The sequence below is a fragment of the Amphiprion ocellaris genome, chromosome 6 (genome assembly GCF_022539595.1).
Source record: "Amphiprion ocellaris isolate individual 3 ecotype Okinawa chromosome 6, ASM2253959v1, whole genome shotgun sequence".
In the NCBI taxonomy this organism is placed as follows: Eukaryota; Metazoa; Chordata; class Actinopteri; family Pomacentridae; genus Amphiprion; species Amphiprion ocellaris.
In genome coordinates this window covers 34,278,317-34,297,935 of record NC_072771.1, presented here as the reverse complement: position 1 = coordinate 34,297,935, position 19,619 = coordinate 34,278,317, and the positions used below count along the sequence as shown (strand labels likewise).

The following is a 19,619-nucleotide window of genomic DNA, read 5'->3' as shown; positions in this document are numbered from 1 at the left end:
GCGAGAAAGAGAGACTGGGGGCGAAGGAGAAAGAGGGAGATGGGGGAAGAGGCGAGGCTCGGGGAGACGGAGCTCGGGGGGTAAAATTGAAATGTCAAACTATCAAATGACGGCTGTCGGCTCTGGCATCTCGATGGGAATGCTGGGTAAATTCTCTCGGCTGGCTCCCAAACGGTGCACAGCTGTCTGTAAGCGTGCATCTGTGTGTGTGTGAATGCAGCTGCCAAACGGATGCGAACACACACTCAGCTGTTCCCCAAAATCCCCATGATATCCCTCTGCTTCTGCACTCCAGCTACTTTTCACACACTCTTCAGGGTAATCATGAAAACGCATGCACTTTGAATGAAATCTGAGTTCAAATCATAAATATATATTGTTTGTAGAGGATTTCTGTGCATGAGGAGATCTAACATAAGTCGACTGTAGCAAATTTGGTGATTTTTCTCACACTTGTAGCATTAAGACAGTGAGCCACTGGACTGACCTCCACTGTCACATTGAGTTACACCAGCCAGGCTCGTTGGAATTCAGCGAGTGCACAACAGTGTTCTTTGTGTGGACGCGTATAATTACTGAACATCACACTGAGATGTCAGGGCCGAATCCAACAATTAATTGTGGTTCGTTGTGTAACAAGCTAGCAGGGGAGGATTATCGTCGTAGGTGAGGAAGGGACAGAGGACAGTGTTTACATCACTCAAGTGCTTATGGCTGCGATGTGAAGTGACAAATTATACTGCGCTTGACATTATCAGATTTTTTTTTGTTGTTGTTGTCTAAAAAGCTATAAATACGTCACTTGCTGAGTGTGTTTTCTGAATGTACAACACAAATACAGTGGGAAGTATTATGTAAATTTTTATGCCCAAACCAAATTTGACACCACAGGAGGATTTTTCATGTCATTTTTTTTTTTTTTTTTTAAAATTTCATCTTTTACACTTTGTTCCCAAACTAAGAGGATAAATACAAACTACTTTAGTTCGCAGAATGGGTTCTTTTAAGGTTGGGATGATAATATCAACCAAAGTTAAAATAATGTGAATGACAGCAGACTGGGCCACTGTGAGTAATAAGAGAGGAACAAATAGTAAAAACCTGTATAGTTGTGATCCCCAGGTCCCGTCCAATTAAGATGCGTCCGTCTATTAGTCTGGCAATGCGAGGCTCTTCCACCTGTGGAGCAGAAAGAAGTCAGTCCGTATCCACTACAGCTGTTTATCCTGGATTACTGTTTTAAAAACTGCTAAATGTGATTTCAATTAAAGAATCAAAGGAAAAAGTGGGATTTTTTATTTTTATTTTTGGTAATATGTTGCCAAACTCAAATCCAGCTGAAATGATTGATACCAGTGTTATGTTTGTGGATAAAACATGGAGCTACAATTTGGAGATAATTAGCCTAGCTTAGCTTAGCAGAGACAATGAATACAGAAATAGGGTTAGCAAGCTTGCCTCTGCAAAGTTTTAAATGCCATCATCACCAGTACTTCTAAAGCTGATCAATTAACTCTTTGAATTTTTATATATAACTTATAATACGTGAATTTGCCTAACTGAAATGTAAAAACAACTTGTGTTTTTAAAATGTAACAACATAGTAAAACATAGTAAAATCACCTATGATAATTGCAAAAGTTTGAGTTAAAATAAAATAAAATAAAATGAAGCATAAATAATTCCCACATTAAATTTTTTAAAATTAAATAGCAATTTGTTCTTTTATAATGTTTTACCGTTGTATGACATTTCTTTGTACTGTATTTAAATACACAAAAATAGTGTCATTTTACAAACATTTGCTGTTATTTGAAAGAAGAAAAAAGTATATGAAGGAATGAAAAATGGTAAATAATTCATTTAAATATTATTTTACAGATTTATTTTTAAATTAAAATAATGATCTGTATTTTACAGACAGTAACTTGTTTTATTAAAATCTTTTATCACAAAATTACACATTTTTAACCGTATTTAATCAGCAAATACATCATTATGTTACAGACATTTGACATTATTTAAGAGAAAAATTATGAACAATTGTACCTAATGTCCACATCCAAAAATCTGTATTTTTACAAGTAGCTTCTTTTAAATAATATGTGACTGTAAAATTAAGCTGTTTCCCTGTATTTAAATCAGCAAAATATTATTATTTTACAGACTGTCATTTTCATAATTTTTGAATATTACAGAATTTCACAGTTTTTGATTTTTTTTTGGCACAATTGCTGCCAGATTTTTTAATTTTAACATTTTTTTTTAGAGTGTACCTTTAGCTGATCCAAGACCAAATGAGTGATATCGGCTTGCCAGTCGGCGCCCAGCATATAGACCATCTCTCCTCCTGGGTCGGACGGTTCTGCCACAAAATGGGTGAGGACTCGCACCAAAGCATACTGATACTGAAAGGTCAAGAGGAAAGTCACATTTAGACTCTAATACTAAACCAACAACCAGCTGTCACTTTCCTCTGTTAACCTGTGAATAAACAGAGCATCATAGGAATATTCTACAACATTTTAAAGCAGCTCAAGGTACACATTACATGCAGTACTTCACATTTCATCTTCAGCATGTCGAAGGACAGCTGTGGCAATTTTTCAGGGATACAGACATTGGAGGGAAAAAGAAAGGATTATGGAACTGGTTTTAAAAGTGTGATATGAAAACCAATCAAATAATACCTGTAGGGTGCAGCCTTTGCCCTTCCTGTCATCATCCTCATCATCCTCACTGTCCCTGGTAGGTCTGGGAGGAAAGAAAACATGAATGAGACACAAAGAATGAAGAGAAGGTGAGATTATCTGGTAATTAAATGCCCTTTTTATACTCTACACTCAGCTCCAGCTAATCTATGGGATTATCTCTGCTTCAGGTTACACTCAGAGTCACAGAAAAGACATTTAATCTGTGCGTAACACTCATAAACCACTTAACTAATACAGTGTATGTTTAATAGAAGACCTGTGTGAAGAAATCATTTTAAATATAACCAGTTTTTCAAAGCTATTGTAACTTCTCTAAACCGGAAAAATGACATTACATTACAAAAAGTTGAAATATGTGCTTAAAATTTGTTTTTGTGTCCTTGTAAGATTTTAAAAAAGATCATTCAGCAGCAGAGCTCAACAGAAATTCTACAGTAATCAATCCAAAAAGAAAGACAGGAAATTAATGTAAGAATGCTTTGAATGCAGCAGTTAAACAGAAAACCTTTCGCTCCCTAGTTGAGGAAGCCTTTTTCTTTTTCAGATGCACACAAATAAACACACATTCTTTCTTCTGTGCCTCCCTCTGTGTAATATCTACCGCAGGCAGGCCCACACAGGATCATACATCCAGCAAGAACGTACGAACACAGCGCCACCTCTGTGCCTCCTAACTGTACCTGTGAAACCCAGGTAATATTGCAGGAATTCTCTTTCCATTTCCCAGCGCCCCCAGTCGCACACGCTTCTGTGCGAGAGTCTGCTGTGAGTAGCGCTTGTGTTTCACTCTGCGAGACAGTAGTTAGGGGGAGATGAAGGTGTCTGTGTGTGTGTGTTTGTGTGTCTGTTTTTGTGCACACGGCTTGGTGGCTATCTGAGCAGAAATTGGTGAAATTGAAAAATAGGCCCAGCAGAACAGAATGGAAGGGTGGCAAGATGTGGGGAATAGAAGCGGCACACACGCACACATGACCACACACTCGCACTTGAATGCACACATAGATACAAACACGCAGTCATACGCAGTGGCATGCAGACAAGAAAAACATGCAGGGGCTGTGACTTAATGACCTGAGAGTTGCGAGTGCACGTGCATTTTTTAGCTAATTGTCAGTTGAGTGTGTGGGTTACAAGTCAGTGAGTGTGTGTTGTTATTAAAGCCTCAAAAACATTTCCCCATGACTCAGAATTTCAGCTCAAGAGTCCAAGTAGGAGGTGGCACATCTAAATGAGGCAACTTCCTGCTTCCACCTCTCTGCAATCTGACTTTCATGGCTGAAGCTGCACCAGCATCCCCACATAGAATATAAGTTTCATTCAGCTGAACGATGCGATCAAAAATGACAGTTTACTGAGCATAAAAGGCACTTGAACGCTGAGAGGGAAGAAGAATTTACACAATAAATTAGAAAAAGCTGGAAATCAAAGGCCGTACTTCGAGCAAGGCTCCACTATCCTCTTGATTATATAAATTCAGACACAGATTTGTACCAAATGTGAATCATAGGATACAAGTGCTGCATGCCAGACTTGTTATCATTCAGCTACAGCTCAACAGCATAGACAGGAGTAGGATTATGAAATGGTTTAATAAGGAGTCTACTATAATATATTTTTATACTGTAGAATATTCATCAGTATTTTTTCATTCTCACTCCAGGATATGTAGGTAAATACAATCTCACTCTGTATTGTTATGACTTTATGCTCTTCATTTCTTTCACACACAAAAAGCTGCACAAAATATAGACACAAACACACACACACACCTCAACCTACCTAAACCTAAACTAAGACTCAACATTCTTTAACTAATGCCCCCATTTAGATTGTGCCCCCTTTGAGAGACCACATATGAATTCATTAACTCAATTCTAAAGACACCATATATAGTTACCATGAGCCACTACAGCCGCGCAGACCTTGAACTATAGACCACCAATACACGCTCTCAATCTCCATTTACACACATAAAGCCTCAGATTTGTTATAAAATGAAATCACGTGCAGCAGTGACTCACACACAGATAAACTCTTTTAGATGAAGAAACACTGTGTGCACTGACTGTAAGAAGGAAATGTCCACCTGGATCTGGCTAATGCTGGAGCGTAGCATTTTTGCATTTGAATGTATCAGTGCGACGACAACTTATGTGACACATTCAGTTTTGTTGTTGCTGTTTGGCTATAATCATTTTGAATACAACAACTCTAAATAAACCCCAGCAATTTCCCTTTTCTGCCACAGCAGTTGATTAAAAATTTTGGATTCCTCTGTTCCTCAAAGAACCTATTTATTTTGCACGTTATACAAAAACCTATTGCATGTATCGTGGATAAGGGATGTTCTGTTGTAGCCTACAGATGCTCAGTTAAACTGGAATCTGTAGAATTTGAATGCTGGATTACTGACACTTAGGCTCTTTGTTGTGTTCCTCAGTTTAAATTGGTGCCAGAGGAACATTCACATTAATGCCGGGATGTAAGGTTTTCTCAGGAGAACGTGGCTTTGCAAGGAGATGATCAATGCCATTCACCTGTTCACCTGCTAGAGCTTTAAATGTTGAGTCCGATCGGTTGATTTTGTATCAGGATATAAGTCATGTGATGACTAACAAGAAATTTCTGCAAGAAACTGCAGAAAAATTGACGGGTAATTCAGAAATGACACCACTGAATATTCGGTTCCTTTAAGATCTCTGTCATCCTAAAATACAATGCTTCTGCATTTTACGGACAAACATTAAAAAAAGGATCCCAGCTGATGTCTTGTTATATTTTGCAACATCCAAATGGCAAAAATAGCTAAAAATGGTCTATTGTTGATTGCCAGCCAAAAATAAATACTCCAGCTGAACTAAACAAATAGAGATGAAGATAAACTAAAGTAAGAATTGCTCAAACATTGCACACAGTTAGCATAGAGTTGCAAAGTAGGAGGAGTTATTTTGGGAACCCCTGCTTCCTGAGTCACTATAGACAACTGGAATCTTGGATCAGCTCTCCTGGTTAAATCATTAACAATAAGGATTTGGAATATGTGGTTCTCTGATTAATGGCATTAATGTCAGTGTGCATTTTTGCAAGAAACATTCAGTCACCAAAGTTACACTTCAGTTCCAAGCACCAGAATGGTTATCATTTTTGTGAAAAGTATAAAAAAAAAAAAAGAATGAGACATTTTAAAAAATCAATACAGTTTAAAATTCTGGTTCAACTCTGGGTAAATTCAGCAGCCACGGATTCCGTGTTCCCAGCTGCGACCAAAAATGTGCTAATATGCCAACCCTTCTGCACAGCAGTGGCAGCCGAGGTTCATGGGTACTGCAGTATTTAGGCTCATCCACTGTGCTAACATTACAGACAAAACCTAATACCTCAGAGACAGAGATGAAAAAAACTTTTAAACTGGTGCCTATAAATAGAATAGTTGCATTATCTGGGGGAGAAAAAAACACTCAGTAACACTGAAGAATACAGGGAAACATTACCAGAACCAGGAATTTCTCACATTATTATCTTAAGTGTGTTTCTTTTCCAAAATAAAAGCACTGATGTCAGGGAAACACAGGGCATCCAAGTGGAATGATTGTTTTTGCAGCATGAATCAGACTCAAGCTTACATCCTTTACTGTATGTTTCCCTCCTCATGTGCTCAAGGTCAGGCAATTTTTCAATTACCTCTTGTTAGTTATGATCGGCACCCGCCAGCCTTTGACCTGGCTCAGCTCGGTGTCTGAAACGTCGATCTGCAGAGGCAGCTTTGGCACCCAGACGGTGAGCTGCAGCTGAGCAGACAGGTGCAGGTAGGTGAAGTTTACTGCCAAAGACTGGCGGCCTCGCATCTCTTTCCCGTTCACCAAAACCTGGTCACAGTTTGGGGAAACCTAAAAAAAAATAAAAGAGGAGAATATGAGTTAAGTTTGGGACAGCATGCCAGCAAAGTTTTAACATTTTTAACTGAAATCCAAAAGGCCTAATCCAGCGCCTTCTACAGAAACAGATGCAGCCTCTGTTGTGCGTTGCTCGAACACAGCCTCGAGCCAGTTTTCAGAACATTTGTGCCATTCTTGCAGCTGATATTTGTCACTGATTGCTTACATTTTTTTGTTCCTCTCGTGAAGCACTTTGGAACACTGTTTTGCAATGTGCCCTATAAAGAAAGGTTAATAATATGCTTCTTCCCTCCACATTAGTGGCATTTTGCGTTTGCGAGTACCCAGGGATTTCTAGTCACCTCCACCAACTGGAAGCTAAATGTACAACATTCAAAAAACAAGTAATTCACATTGATTTTAAGACATTAGTATAATTACTTTTAATGCATAAGACCACCTGCAAGAATAATGGCAACTTTAACATGAGAAAATCCATGTCATCAACCAGACGGAAGTCGCTAAAAGACTTAAAAAGCAGTGTTACGTGTCTATTTGCATAATTATGCAAATGAGGGTATCTAGTTTTAGAACAGTGTTATTCAAATTGATACTGAAGTGCAAAAAATGCATGTAGACACTGGATTATTATGGTTGTATTTCAGAAAGTGAACAGCACCCTTACAGACAATCTGACAGGCAGAACAATGGAAAAGACTGGATTTCATTCAGTTTCATTTAAACCCCTCTCACTGGTCTGACTGTATGACGGATTGCATTGACATTTTTGGACAAATCATCCCACATGTTCTACCAACATCTTCATACAAGGAGGGTACTGATCAGAACCCAATATGGGCTTCATGTCACGGTTTGCTGAATTACTGTGGTAGCTGCATTTGCACATTTACAATAATTTGTACTCAATTCTGGATATTTTTTTTAATCATCTTGCACCTGTATCTGAACAGTACTGGAGATAACTCACAATGTAATCAACCAGAGTTAAATAGGAAACAGTAATGCTCAAAAATGTGTCCAAAGTCAGGAAACACCATAAAATCATTTCTAACTTTGCAATTCCAGCTTTTTAATCTTCTAGTATCAGTTTTATATTGTTCATTTACGCATGTTTTAGAAAAAGTGAATACTTTGTCGGGAAAATTACTAATCTCTTCTGTTTCCAGTGTAAATATGAATCTATGTCAATTCCTGTAAACCTGTGTTGAATATATATTTACTGTCAATTGCATTTCTCTCTCTCTCTCTCATTATATTATTTCTTGTTCCTCCCCCACTTCTTTCTGATTCTTTTTATATTTCTACAGCCACTTATTCACTCCTGGCAAGTATATGACTTCTCCTCCCCCTCTGACTTTACCCTACACTTATCCTACCTCTTCCTGCACCTTCTTTCATCTCTTCATTCCACACATGTTCTGTATGTTCTTGCTTCACTCTCCACCTTGTATTTAACATTAAGCTCCTTTTGTGTGACTTTGTCTTTCAGCACCCTCTTACTTTTGTGTTTTTCCACCTCAGTGTACGTTCTTTTGTAAAACGGCCGATTCCCATGTACCAAGTTTACTTCTTTCCTCCACTCAACTCCATTTAACAATCCAATCCCGTCTCCTTTGACATTATGTTCTGCTATTGGATACGAGATCACCACTTGACAGTTCGTATCCAGCAAGTGGACTTTTTAAACAAATTTAACTCTCGAGTTTGATCAGAGTTTTAACACTCGCTGTTATCAGTATGTGGACGCTACAAAGGAGACTACTGACTGTGTGTCTGCAGAAGGAACTAAGCATGTCAGTCACAAAAGCATCTAATTAGTTAGAAATTTCTGCAAGAAAATCGAACATTCAAAAAAGAACACAATGGTTCACTGTGTCACTATCACAGGAACTTAGGCAATGCTCATCATAAAACCCAATAACTATCATTACAACCAATTTCACAGTAACAAAATACAATTTCCATATTGTATCTGGAACCAAATGTTGTCTTGTTGAAAAAAGTGAACACTGAACAAAGACATTATTGTTTCTTGTTAAAATTAGATATTTTTTCTCGTTATAATAAAAATTTGTTTGTTGGCTTTAATCATGGTTGCAGCAATACATTTCCCTAAATATTTGACTCACATTCATCAGGTCAAAAATATGATTCCAATGGGATGCTCCTGTCACTTGATCTGTGTTGTTGCTGGTTCAGACCGAGCGCATAAATGGGTGGCAATCGAACCCAGGGCTGAAAAATGAAGCCAACACAAAGTGCCAAAAACTGCAGTTTCCTCAAAGGGCCACTTGAGGCTGACTCCAAAAGTGAGTCCATCCCCATAGACTTGCATGTCAAAATGCCAAGTTTACAGCAGAAATTAACACGTTTTCTAGCCTGTTAAAAATGGTTTTGATCTCCATAGCTAATTTACTCACAACTCTATAGGGAATAAACATTTTTTCAAGTCACTGATTTAAATTGTATTATGGCCTAATATTATGCATAATTATGAGTGGGAGTGCTGTTGATGACAGGTAGGTGCTGTCACATGTCCATGTCCCCCAGACTCCACTCATGCATTATCTCTTTCTTCATATTTGGATTAGCTGGATGTTAGATGGCTACAGCTGGATGTACCACGCTGAGCTTCAAACCTGCTGCTCAGGACACCTATGGAAGAATTTGTTGATCTTTATGTACAGTCACTGGTGGCAATTCTGCACATTATTGGTGGCTTGTGTTTATTATCATCCTTTGTCCTGTTTCCTGTGTTCTACAAAACATCCAACTTACAGCTGCTATTTAAGGAGTTAATACTGGAAATATATAGAGATTTACTGTTGTTTCTGTAAAACATCCTCATGCACACACTGTGTCACGTATGTACTCATTTAGACACAAAGAGCAGCTAGAAAAGACACAATCTCATTTCCCAGATCAGCATTAGACATTAGTGCTTTATTTTATTGTGGTAATGGATGAATATTACCCTCAACCTTTCTGTTTTTCAACACGGTCGACACTTAGCAACAATTTGCAGAACATTTGTGTGTTGACTTCAGCTTGTGCATCCGGTTCTGGTTGATTATCGTCAAACCCATGCCAGATCCAGCTCAGAACATTAATTCCCTTTTTCCAGATCAACACAAACAAGCACACACAGAACCTACACACAGTTTGTGAGGTGTGACATTTTTTTCTAGTATCCTTACGGAACTCTTTGATCTCAAAAGAGGTTAACATTTTGTACATCAGAGCTAAAGCATTTCTTCTCTATCTGCTCTCACCTTTTAATTTCTTTCAATTTACCTTTCTCCTCTATGCTTCCGCTCCCTGTAACATAAAAGGAAAGGTGCCCAACCCTTCTCCTCTCTGCTTCCTCTTTTCAATTTCTCTTTTTCTTCTCTTCTCTTTAACTTTCTTTATATCTCCCCCAACATCCACCGTTTTCCTCTCTTGACCTGCTCTTTTGCTTTTGTCTCCCTCAAACCCTCCTCCCTCATCACACAGTCTTCCTCTTCATCTTCCTCTCTCTCTGAAACCTGATTTACCGCTTGTTAACATCAAAGGGATGTTAGACTGTTGGTGCCTCAAACTATTTCTTCAAATCATTTTTATTTTCCAGGTGTAAATCAGTGTGAAAACTGCACGGTTACTGTGGCAGAGTTTGGTTTCCAATGAAGGCATAAGACAGCAGAAGTCAGGGAGCATCACAATGGTTCTGCTTGAACTACCGCTGGAGCCATTGTTCAAGTCTGTCTTTTCAGGTTTGCTGAATTACCTCGGCACAAAGTCTGAATACCCCAGAGGAACTTTTCAGAAAAATTAATCAATTGGGAAAGTTTGAGGAAACAGCTCTTGAACTTTAAAGTTGAGAAATGGAGGAGTTATAAATTTACTAATTTAGAAAATGTACTTGAAGTTGTACAGCAGAAAGGATAAAGGATAATTACAGTGCTGTGAAAAAGTATTGGCGCCCCTACAGATGTCTTCTATTTTTTTTTTTTTTTTACATATGTATGAAACTGAAATGTTTGAGATCATTCAACTAATTTTGATATAAGATAAAGACAACCCAAGACAACACAAAATGCAGTTTTGCATTTTAAATGATGGTTGTATTTTTTGAAGGAAAAATGCTGTCCAGCCCACGCTGCCCGCTGTGAAGCTACCAGTCTATCAAATGACCAAATTCATTTGGTAGTTGGGTTCAATCTCCCCAGTCACATTCACATACGTTTACTGCCAGGCTAAACATCACTAGATAGAACCTGTCTGGCACTGTGAAGTAGCTAAAGACCTCAAAAAGCAGCACCATGATGCCATGTTCCGAAGATTCAAGAACAGATGTGAAACAAAGTCACTGACATTTATCAGTCTGTAAGGGGTTACAAAGCCATTGCTAAGGCTCTCCAGAGACCTACTGTGAGACACAAATGTCGAAACATGGAACAGTGGCGAACCTTTCAGGAGTGACCAGCCTACCAACATTTCTCCAAGAGCACAGGAGGTCATGAAAGAACAACTACAGAAGGACTTTGTGTGCGTGTGTTTGTGTGTGTGTTTGTGTGCGCGTGTGTAAGGATGACAACTGTAGAGAATTTTGTGGCTAAAAAGAAAGGCCAAATGCTGTAAAAAATACTAATAGGTCATTTATCAGTATACAAACATCTTGTGAATGTGAATATTAATGTTCTGTTGTATTTACTTGCTGTGAAGATCATTGATTTATTGAGTTCGAAACAATTTTCAAACGAGTTTGCCATCAAAACCTAAATATGTAAATGCTGTTATCACAGCTTGTTTCTGCTGCCCCCTAGTGGTCCGAATATATTTTAAAAACTTGCATCAGAGAAACAGTGCATTACATAAGGCACCTGATTCAGCTGAGCAGTGAGCGCACGCTTCTTCTCAGACACAAAGTTTTGCCTTTTGTGCAGCAACATCGCTTGCATTTTTCTTCTGTCACACTTCTTTTTTTTTTATTTAGCTTCACTGTCACTGGTCATTTTAGATTCTTATTTTCTCCCTCCTCCCCTCATCGTTTTGGTTCCTATTAAATTCTCTTTTAACTTGTCGTAGATTCTCTTCGCTGTGTTCTTTATGTGCGTCTGTGCATGTGTGTGTCCACGTGGCTCAGAACTGTGGAGCTCAGAGCCAGAATAGACTCAGCAGCGATGCCAGAGACGTGTTGTGGAGATGGCGACATGCACACAAAGAATTGATGCATGAAAACTAGCAGACACACAAATAACAGAAACATACACACAGCTGGGGACACGGCAGTGCAAGTGACAGCATCAGAAAGTTTATTGAATGACGCAGTCTGCTCTTTCTGACTCTGAATCTCCTAAAATTATTAATCTGACTTTACCATTCTAATTTAAACATATAGAAAGTTCCGCATGTTGGAATAAACACAATAAAGAGGGTGTATCATTTCAGTTCTTGTTATTTATTAACCTAAATTTGAACCGCTATATTATATATTCACTATAAATTCATGGTAGTGAATGTGGTCTGTATGGTGGCTGTCACACAAACACACAAAAGTACGGAAGAGACGCACACAAAGCAGACCACAATCACAAAACATGCAAAAAACGGACACAGACGCACATACTTAGAACAAGTACTTTGGTGTTTTTGCAAGTAAACAGCTGAGTTGGAAGTTTGAGGACACTGAGGAATGGATTTAATCTCTGTGTTTCTGAGAAAGACGCACAGCGAGAGCAGGACAAACAGGAGCATGAATGAGAGGGAGAGCAAAGTCGGAAAAAAATAAATAAAAATGAAGAGACAGAGAGAGAGAGAAGTAAAGGAAGAGCAGAGAAAGAGCAGCGAGGGGGGAAAAAGTAGAAAGTAAAAGTGTAGATCTCAGCAGTTAGGACTTGTTGAAAACACAGACCAGAAAAACTGTCTTCACCTTCATCGAATTGCACAAACAACACCACACCAATCGCACAAACCTCCAAAGACAAATGCTGTAAACTTTTGTAACTACTCAGCAGCAGCTCAAGCACAAAGAGAGAGAGTCCAACTGTTTAAAAGTATGTTTTGGCAGAAAGGAGTGGCTGAATCCTATTCATATTGTTATGACTTTAATAACACACACACATGTATAGACACAAAATGAAGCCGTACAAGTAAAGCACAAATGTTTTGTATTCTGTGTTTGTGAGAAAGCAATTCTGTGCTACTATTTTTGCAGTGAAAGTGTGTGATTGCCTCCAGATATAAAGAGATGGTGAATGTTTTTCCCACAGTCTTAGTAACTTATCAAAATCCATACATTTTTGTAACATCATAATAGCTGAAAAAGCAGCATTTCGCCATTAGACACTTGTGTTCCTATATTAATGTCCACATTTTAATTCTCAGAAAATGTCTTTGAGTAAAAGCACAGACTTATAATGATGTGCCCACAGTTAAAATAGGACATTATGCATGCAGGAACCTCTGACCCACAGACCTCAGGCTTGTTTCAGAGAAAATGACATATTTTATTCCTGGCTTTTGTGTAGAGGTTAATTGATGGTCATGTCTTGATACGATGTGTATGAACACGCAGCCCTTGAAACACTTTCACTTACTGTGCACTTGTCAAACCACCTGCTGCTGTTTTGCTGCCATCACCCAAAGGAATCACTGCTTGTTCTTTGAATGTCAGACCTTAAAACGAATGGTCTTGTTGGTTGAAGGGAACCTGTGGCTTTTGTTGAATAGCATTAATTTATTCTAACACTGTTGCCACCAGGCATTTGTCATTGTTTTAAAAGATATTTCAGACCACCTGCTGACTTCATTATCTGAAATAATGCTGTGTGAGATGTAGTTCATTTTTGGACTAATGAGTAATGTGTTGACACCAGTGCTACCAGTGTCTGCACCAACATACGCGTTCCTTTTCGTATTTCTATCTTTCATACTCTTCTGCTCCGAGTGACCTATTTCAAATATTGTATATTCGGTTCAAATTACTTTATGAGGGCCTACAGTGAGTGTGTATTTTCTTCTCCTGGAAGCTTCGCTTTACTTCGGAATTAGATTTGTTACTTTTGGCGTCACACACTCCCTCAGTGCCCAGAACTCATCTACTTCTGTTTATATCACCTACTTCTTGCCTCTCTGTGCTTTATTCGGTGTATCTTGTTTTGCTGTAGGGCGAAATGTGCCAAAAAAGTTTTGGCGAGCATTCCCATGGAAGCCCAGTGTCAGGTTGTGTTGTCATAAATCACCTGACATGTGATACCATTGTTAAGCCCAACTTAAGCTTCAAACCTGCCCAAATGAAGCATATACTCAGAAGTCAACTGGTCCTGATCTCTGCTTTGTATCTGATTTGGCTAATGTAGCCTCACTGGTTTGGTAGTTTCATCTGAATGCTGTTGCTCATTTTATTGTCTGGCCTCCATAAATGCTCCACTAGTCATGCAATTAGCGCTAATTACCAACCCCTCTGGCATTAGACAGTTCACATGGATGTATCGTGGTTCATGACATGTCAGACAAAAGAAAACAGAAGATGGTTTTCAACATTAAAGGGACCATATTGTGCAACATCGACTTTTTTGTTGGTTTTGTTGGTATATAGCACTTTTTTCACCTTAGTTACATTCTACAATTTGCTTTGCAATGTGTTTCCTTTTCACAAATTCACACATACAGTCACACACCAATGGTGCTACCTGAGCAATGGCCTCCTTTACCTGTACCCAAACACTTAATATGGATTTCTAAAGAAGCCATACTTAACTTTTCTGGCTAATCATGTGCCTTTTTTCATTGTTGTTGCAGATCTATTGGGGAAATCTTCAAGCAAGGTCCCTTCATGCTAAGTTCATGCTAGCTGACGGCAACAAGTGCACAACAACAGTTAATATTGTGCTGCCATCGGTGGTAGCATGCCTTCTAGCCCACCAAACCTTCAGTTCTCAGATGGGATGCATTGCTGACAAACTGATTTTATACTTATCAATACACTGAGAAATGCATCAAACCGTGCATTGATAACTTTACTTCTTTTAAGCATGTAAAGGACCACTGAAACAGGAACTGGAATGATAAACATCTGGAGAACACAGTAAGAGGCTTTAATAAGTTGCAGTAAGGTGACACATGGCTCAAATTGTGCTCTCCAAAGTATGCCGTGAAAGACGCTCACAAACTAAAAGAGAGTAACAAACACACCAACAAAGAAAAAATCCCCCAAACTCTGTTTGTTTTCTTGGTTCGTGATGCTACATAAAGTAATACTCAGACTATGGAATGAGTTTTTGGCTTATTACACTCTTCTTCCACTCTACTTCCTCAAAACCTGGCTCAGGAGTCCCAAAACTCCACCACCCACTCACCCCTATTTACCGTTGATCTCCCCAGGCTGAGTCATTTATTTAAATCCATATTCATTTCCCTTCAAGCTAAGTGATCTGTCTGAATTTACAGTTCCTGAGCTCTCTGTCTTCTGTCTATCTCTTACTGTGTCAGATTTTCTTATTAGTCTCCCTCAGATGTATATTTTCTCCCTGCAATGTCATTCATCCATCTGTCTCACTCTCATCTTTTTCATTTTTCATCTTGCAACCTTTTTCTCTCTCTGTGTTTCACACTCTCCCTCCTTCCCTCTCTGCCCACTTCAATTGTTTTCTGCCTCCAGCAATCCAATCCATCTGACTTTAAGAATCATATCATCCAATCAGGGCCCACTCAGTAGACAGAGGCGGGCCCTGAGGGACACACTAACCAACTCTCTGATGGGATTAGACGTCCCACCTGTCCGTCACTTAAGAAAACCCTCACTAGGCCAATCGCCTCCTCACATGGTTTCATATGGCTGTCATTTAGACACGGGGCTGTTTTCAGCACACACTCAGATGAGTGCGCCCATTAGCAGCCTGTAGCCTCGTATATTATTCTGCTGTGTCTTGGATAATAGACAGCTGATGGGGAGCGTGGCTGGAAGGTGCACACACACACACACACACACATACACACACAAACGCACACAAGTTAGCATCTTATCTCTAGGCCTGTCATTTTGAATTTGTAAAAGTGGGGAGTGAAATGTTCTCTAATGGCCATTTGCACTCTGCTTTTCTCCACAATAAAACCGTGTAATGAAGAGATAGAGCGAGAGCTGGAAAGAGAAAAATGTCGGCCTAAAATATATAGAACTGGAAATGAAAGAATGGTGAGAAGTTAAAAAAAGTTTAAAACAGGCAGAGGGTGATGGAACAAAAACACACAAAGCATGAAGGATATTTGATCAAAGTCATGGAACTTTTGTGGTCATGTTAACAAGAAAACCAGCGTTAACCGTTTGTAAGAAATATGAAGTTTACTCAAGGGTTAAAAATTGATGTTTGGTTGACCCATCCATCCACCCCAATCTCCCATCACAATTCCTACAGCTGCCAAAGGGCTCATACATTTAAACATATGTTGTTTGTGGGCATTATAATGACGTAATTGTGTTGCAACGGCACGATAAATGGCTCAGCTTTAGTGTAAAATGTGCTTTGGCCCCCAATTACAGACCTTTTAGCAACACAGATGTTGCAATACCAACAATTTGGGCTAATTAAATGTAATTCATTTTACCATTAGCTGAACATGCTAAACAATAATAGCTATATTTCACGAAATCACATAAACTACATGCACATATTTGATCCTTTTTCCATTCCTTCTACAGAAAGACAGCAGGAAAAGTAGTTCATAAAATCTCTTTTCAGTTTCAAAACTTTGCCACTTCCACTCCCCTGTCTCTGTCAGAGAGGTCTACAGGGCTTTAGGAGAAGGCAGGAGGGTTTTCTCAGTGTGGGTTTTTATTCGTCTCTGTGTGTGTCGGGGTGCAGTACTCTCTTTTTTTTTTCGAGAAAGTTCTCAGGCCCTATGTGAATTAGTATGCTTATTAGCATAGGGATATAAGTCAACACTGCCCCCAATATGTCTGTTTGTATTGTGGCCTAGGTGTGTGTGTGTGTGTGTGTGTGTGTGTGTGTGTGTGTGTGTGTGTGTAAGTGTGTGTGCATAATGGCGGTTTTCTCAAGTTTCCATATTTGCACTAAGAGGTGGTCTTTTTTTGGTTATTTTCAACTCACAATTACAGTCATATTCAAAGACGATAGTATTTCTATTTTATAAAAATGATGTGTTTCATAATTCTTTCTTGCATTAGTTAAATATTATACCCTCAAAGTAACAGACAATTGCATACGTTAATGTACTATAAGAAACACAATGCTCTTGACAATGTCCGCTAAAACGCTTGACCTCATTTTGCAAATAGCAGTGAAACAACTGTGGAATAAAATTGCTGCATTTAGAAATGGTTACTGTGTTTAAGCAAACAGGCCCATAATTCTTTGTACAGTTTAATTACTAAGAAAAAGGAAAATTAAATCTACACTGGAAAGGAGCAAAGTACACCAGTTAGCATACTTTAAAATGTATAATTTATTGTCAATCTGTAGTAACATTATTAGGCTTACAGTCATTTCTATAATAACAATAATACCATTAACACTAATAATAATAATAATAATAATAATAATAATAATAATAATAATAATAATAATAATAATAATAATAATAATACTAATAATAATAATAATCAAGCATCAGAGTAGGAATAAAAGTTCTATATGTCTAAACCATAGATGTTTAAAGATGATGATTAGAGGGAGTCCAAAACTTGTGCTGCATAAAACCTGCCTTTAAACATTTCACAACACTTGAAATTTGTCTACAAAGACAGTGCATTAATACACAGTTGCTGCAAATGTAACCTGATTACGTAAGAAAAAAATGCACCTCATTTAGCTGTCTGTGTATATTCTCAGTCATACAGGTTATTGTTGTCCTATGAAGATCTTTAGACCCAGATTTGGACCAGGACAGATTTGGGTTGAACATTCGTGCTCATTCATTTATCATGGTGCTAGTTATTACCTGCCAGCATTTGCCGTTTCAATTTTACACTACATGGTTTCCAAACATTTTGCGAGTGAAGTTTAAGTGGATGTCAACTTTAGTGGTGTAAATGCCGGATGAACCAGACAGCAGACCTTTGTGAAGTCAGTTCAACAGCTTGGCCTTTTGAGTGTCGATGGCTCTGCAGTGGAAACCAACCGCTGGCTGTTAACAAGAACACAGCAGGAACCGCAGCCAAACTGCAGTTGATTTAAACAATTCCTCTTTACTCACCATGTCCCTTTCCTCCGTGTTTTCAGCTTTTAAACAGGCCCAGAGTGAAAGGAGTAAATAAACATGACAAAGGAAAGAAATGCCTGTGGGGTGAGGAAGACATCTGATCAGGATGCCTCCTGGACTCCCTCCGTGTGGAGCTATTCTGGTCACGTCCCACTGGAAGGAGACCCCAGGGCAGACCCAGAACACACTGGAGAGATTATACATCCCAGAGCACCTGAGACGGCCTCCAGCTCGCCCAGGAGGAGCTGGAGGACGAGGCTGTGGGGGGTAAAGGACATCTGGGCTGTTGTGCATTTCCAGTAACCTCAAGCTGAACTGAGGAAGTGGCCAGCAGCTTATCAGTGAGGAGAACGGGCCACAGTGCTGTGATGGATGGAGGAGGTTCCTCCAAGTCCTGGTGCTGTGGAAGGAATCATCAGGCAGGATTGCTCGCACCTGGAAGGAAGTGGGTGTGGCCCCTGGTCTGGGACTGCAAAGCACTGCTCAGGGCAGTCAGTCTTTGTCTGGCTTCCCACCTGGCTGGATCTCCCACACCTCGTGTAGTTTGGGTTTTTTCTTCCGTTTAGAGGAGTATGTTTGGTTCATCTTCTGTTTAGTGGACTATGTTTGATAGATTCTTAAATTCTTTGTTTAGTTTCATCCACTTATTTGTTAAATAAATTACTTTATATTCTATTTAGTACAGTCTTCTCATGTTGTTTTTTGCCACAGAACGTAACAGTGCCTACATTTAAATAGAGATTGTTTTATTGATAAAGAGCCATAAACTTCAGATTTGCTTTTCACGTTGTGTTGCCTCGTGTTATATTTTGCTTCGAACACATAAGCAGTTGATCTTTTTCACCCTAACTGTCTCCAGCTGTATATCTCCTTCACAAAGCTCCATTATTTTTTCCCCCGTTCTTTCACCGTTTTTCATCATCTCACGCTCTCGCTCTCTTTCACTCTCACCTGTCAAGTTTACTTACACTTTGTGCAGCTCCTTTGTCACTTTATGTGCGAGTGTGTAAATGCATGTATGAGCACAAACAAAAGTGATGACATGGAGGCCGGAGGGAGACGAACGCAGGTTTATCACTTAGCTGGTGGGATGGAAGAGTTTAAGCAGTGCAAAAGCATTAACCTTAATGTTAGTCACCCAGCGATCGATTCTCTACATAGAGATTTTTTCTCGTAAGCTGGACAAGTTTGGCCCTGATGCATTTGGTTAACTGCTGTTGGCTACAGATGCTTGACTGCAGCCGGGTCGAGTTAGGTCAATAGTTCTAATTCACACATTGTATTCCTGTTTTCAGTTGTGCAAAACTCTCTTGAAAGTACAAAAAATTGTTTAATTTAAATCCTCAAAGCTATTTATTTTTTGGCCACTTTTTAAAATTTCATTTCTGTGTCTGAGTATATTGTACATTAGTAGTAATGTATAATACTGTTACTGAAAGCATTGAGAAATTTGCTTTTAATAATTTCTAGTGCGGTACCTGCTGAAATGAACCCCTCTAACTCCAATGCACAGATCTTATTGTTATTTTCAATTGTGTAAATTTCTTTAAAGTACAAAAAAATGTTAATCAGCTGTTGATTTTTTGGCCACATTTTGAATTTTCATTCTTGAGCAAATTGTATATTAGTAGTAATGTATAATATTATTAATTCTTGAGGAATCTCAATGAAAACATTACAAAAAAACATTGAAAAATTTGCATTTAGTAATTTCTAGAGCGGTAGCTACAGAAATGAATCCCTCTAAATCAAATTCACGGATCTTATTGTTATTTTCAGTTGTGTAAAACTTTCTTTAAAGCACAAATTT

The 19,619-nt window shown here is 38.7% G+C and overlaps 1 protein-coding gene across 1 annotated transcript in view; it reads right to left on the bottom strand.

Moving 5' to 3' along the window:
• si:dkey-215k6.1 (transmembrane protein 132C) overlaps nucleotides 1-19,619 on the bottom strand; it is a 283,845-nt gene that overhangs the window by 15,431 nt on the left and 248,795 nt on the right. Inside the window, exons 7-10 of the mRNA XM_055011657.1 lie at nucleotides 6,396-6,601; nucleotides 2,691-2,754; nucleotides 2,277-2,408; nucleotides 1,102-1,179 (exon numbers count right to left, since the gene is read on the bottom strand). Of these exons, the coding sequence (XP_054867632.1) occupies nucleotides 1,102-1,179; nucleotides 2,277-2,408; nucleotides 2,691-2,754; nucleotides 6,396-6,601 (480 nt within the window). The remainder of the gene's footprint in view (nucleotides 1-1,101; nucleotides 1,180-2,276; nucleotides 2,409-2,690; nucleotides 2,755-6,395; nucleotides 6,602-19,619) is intronic.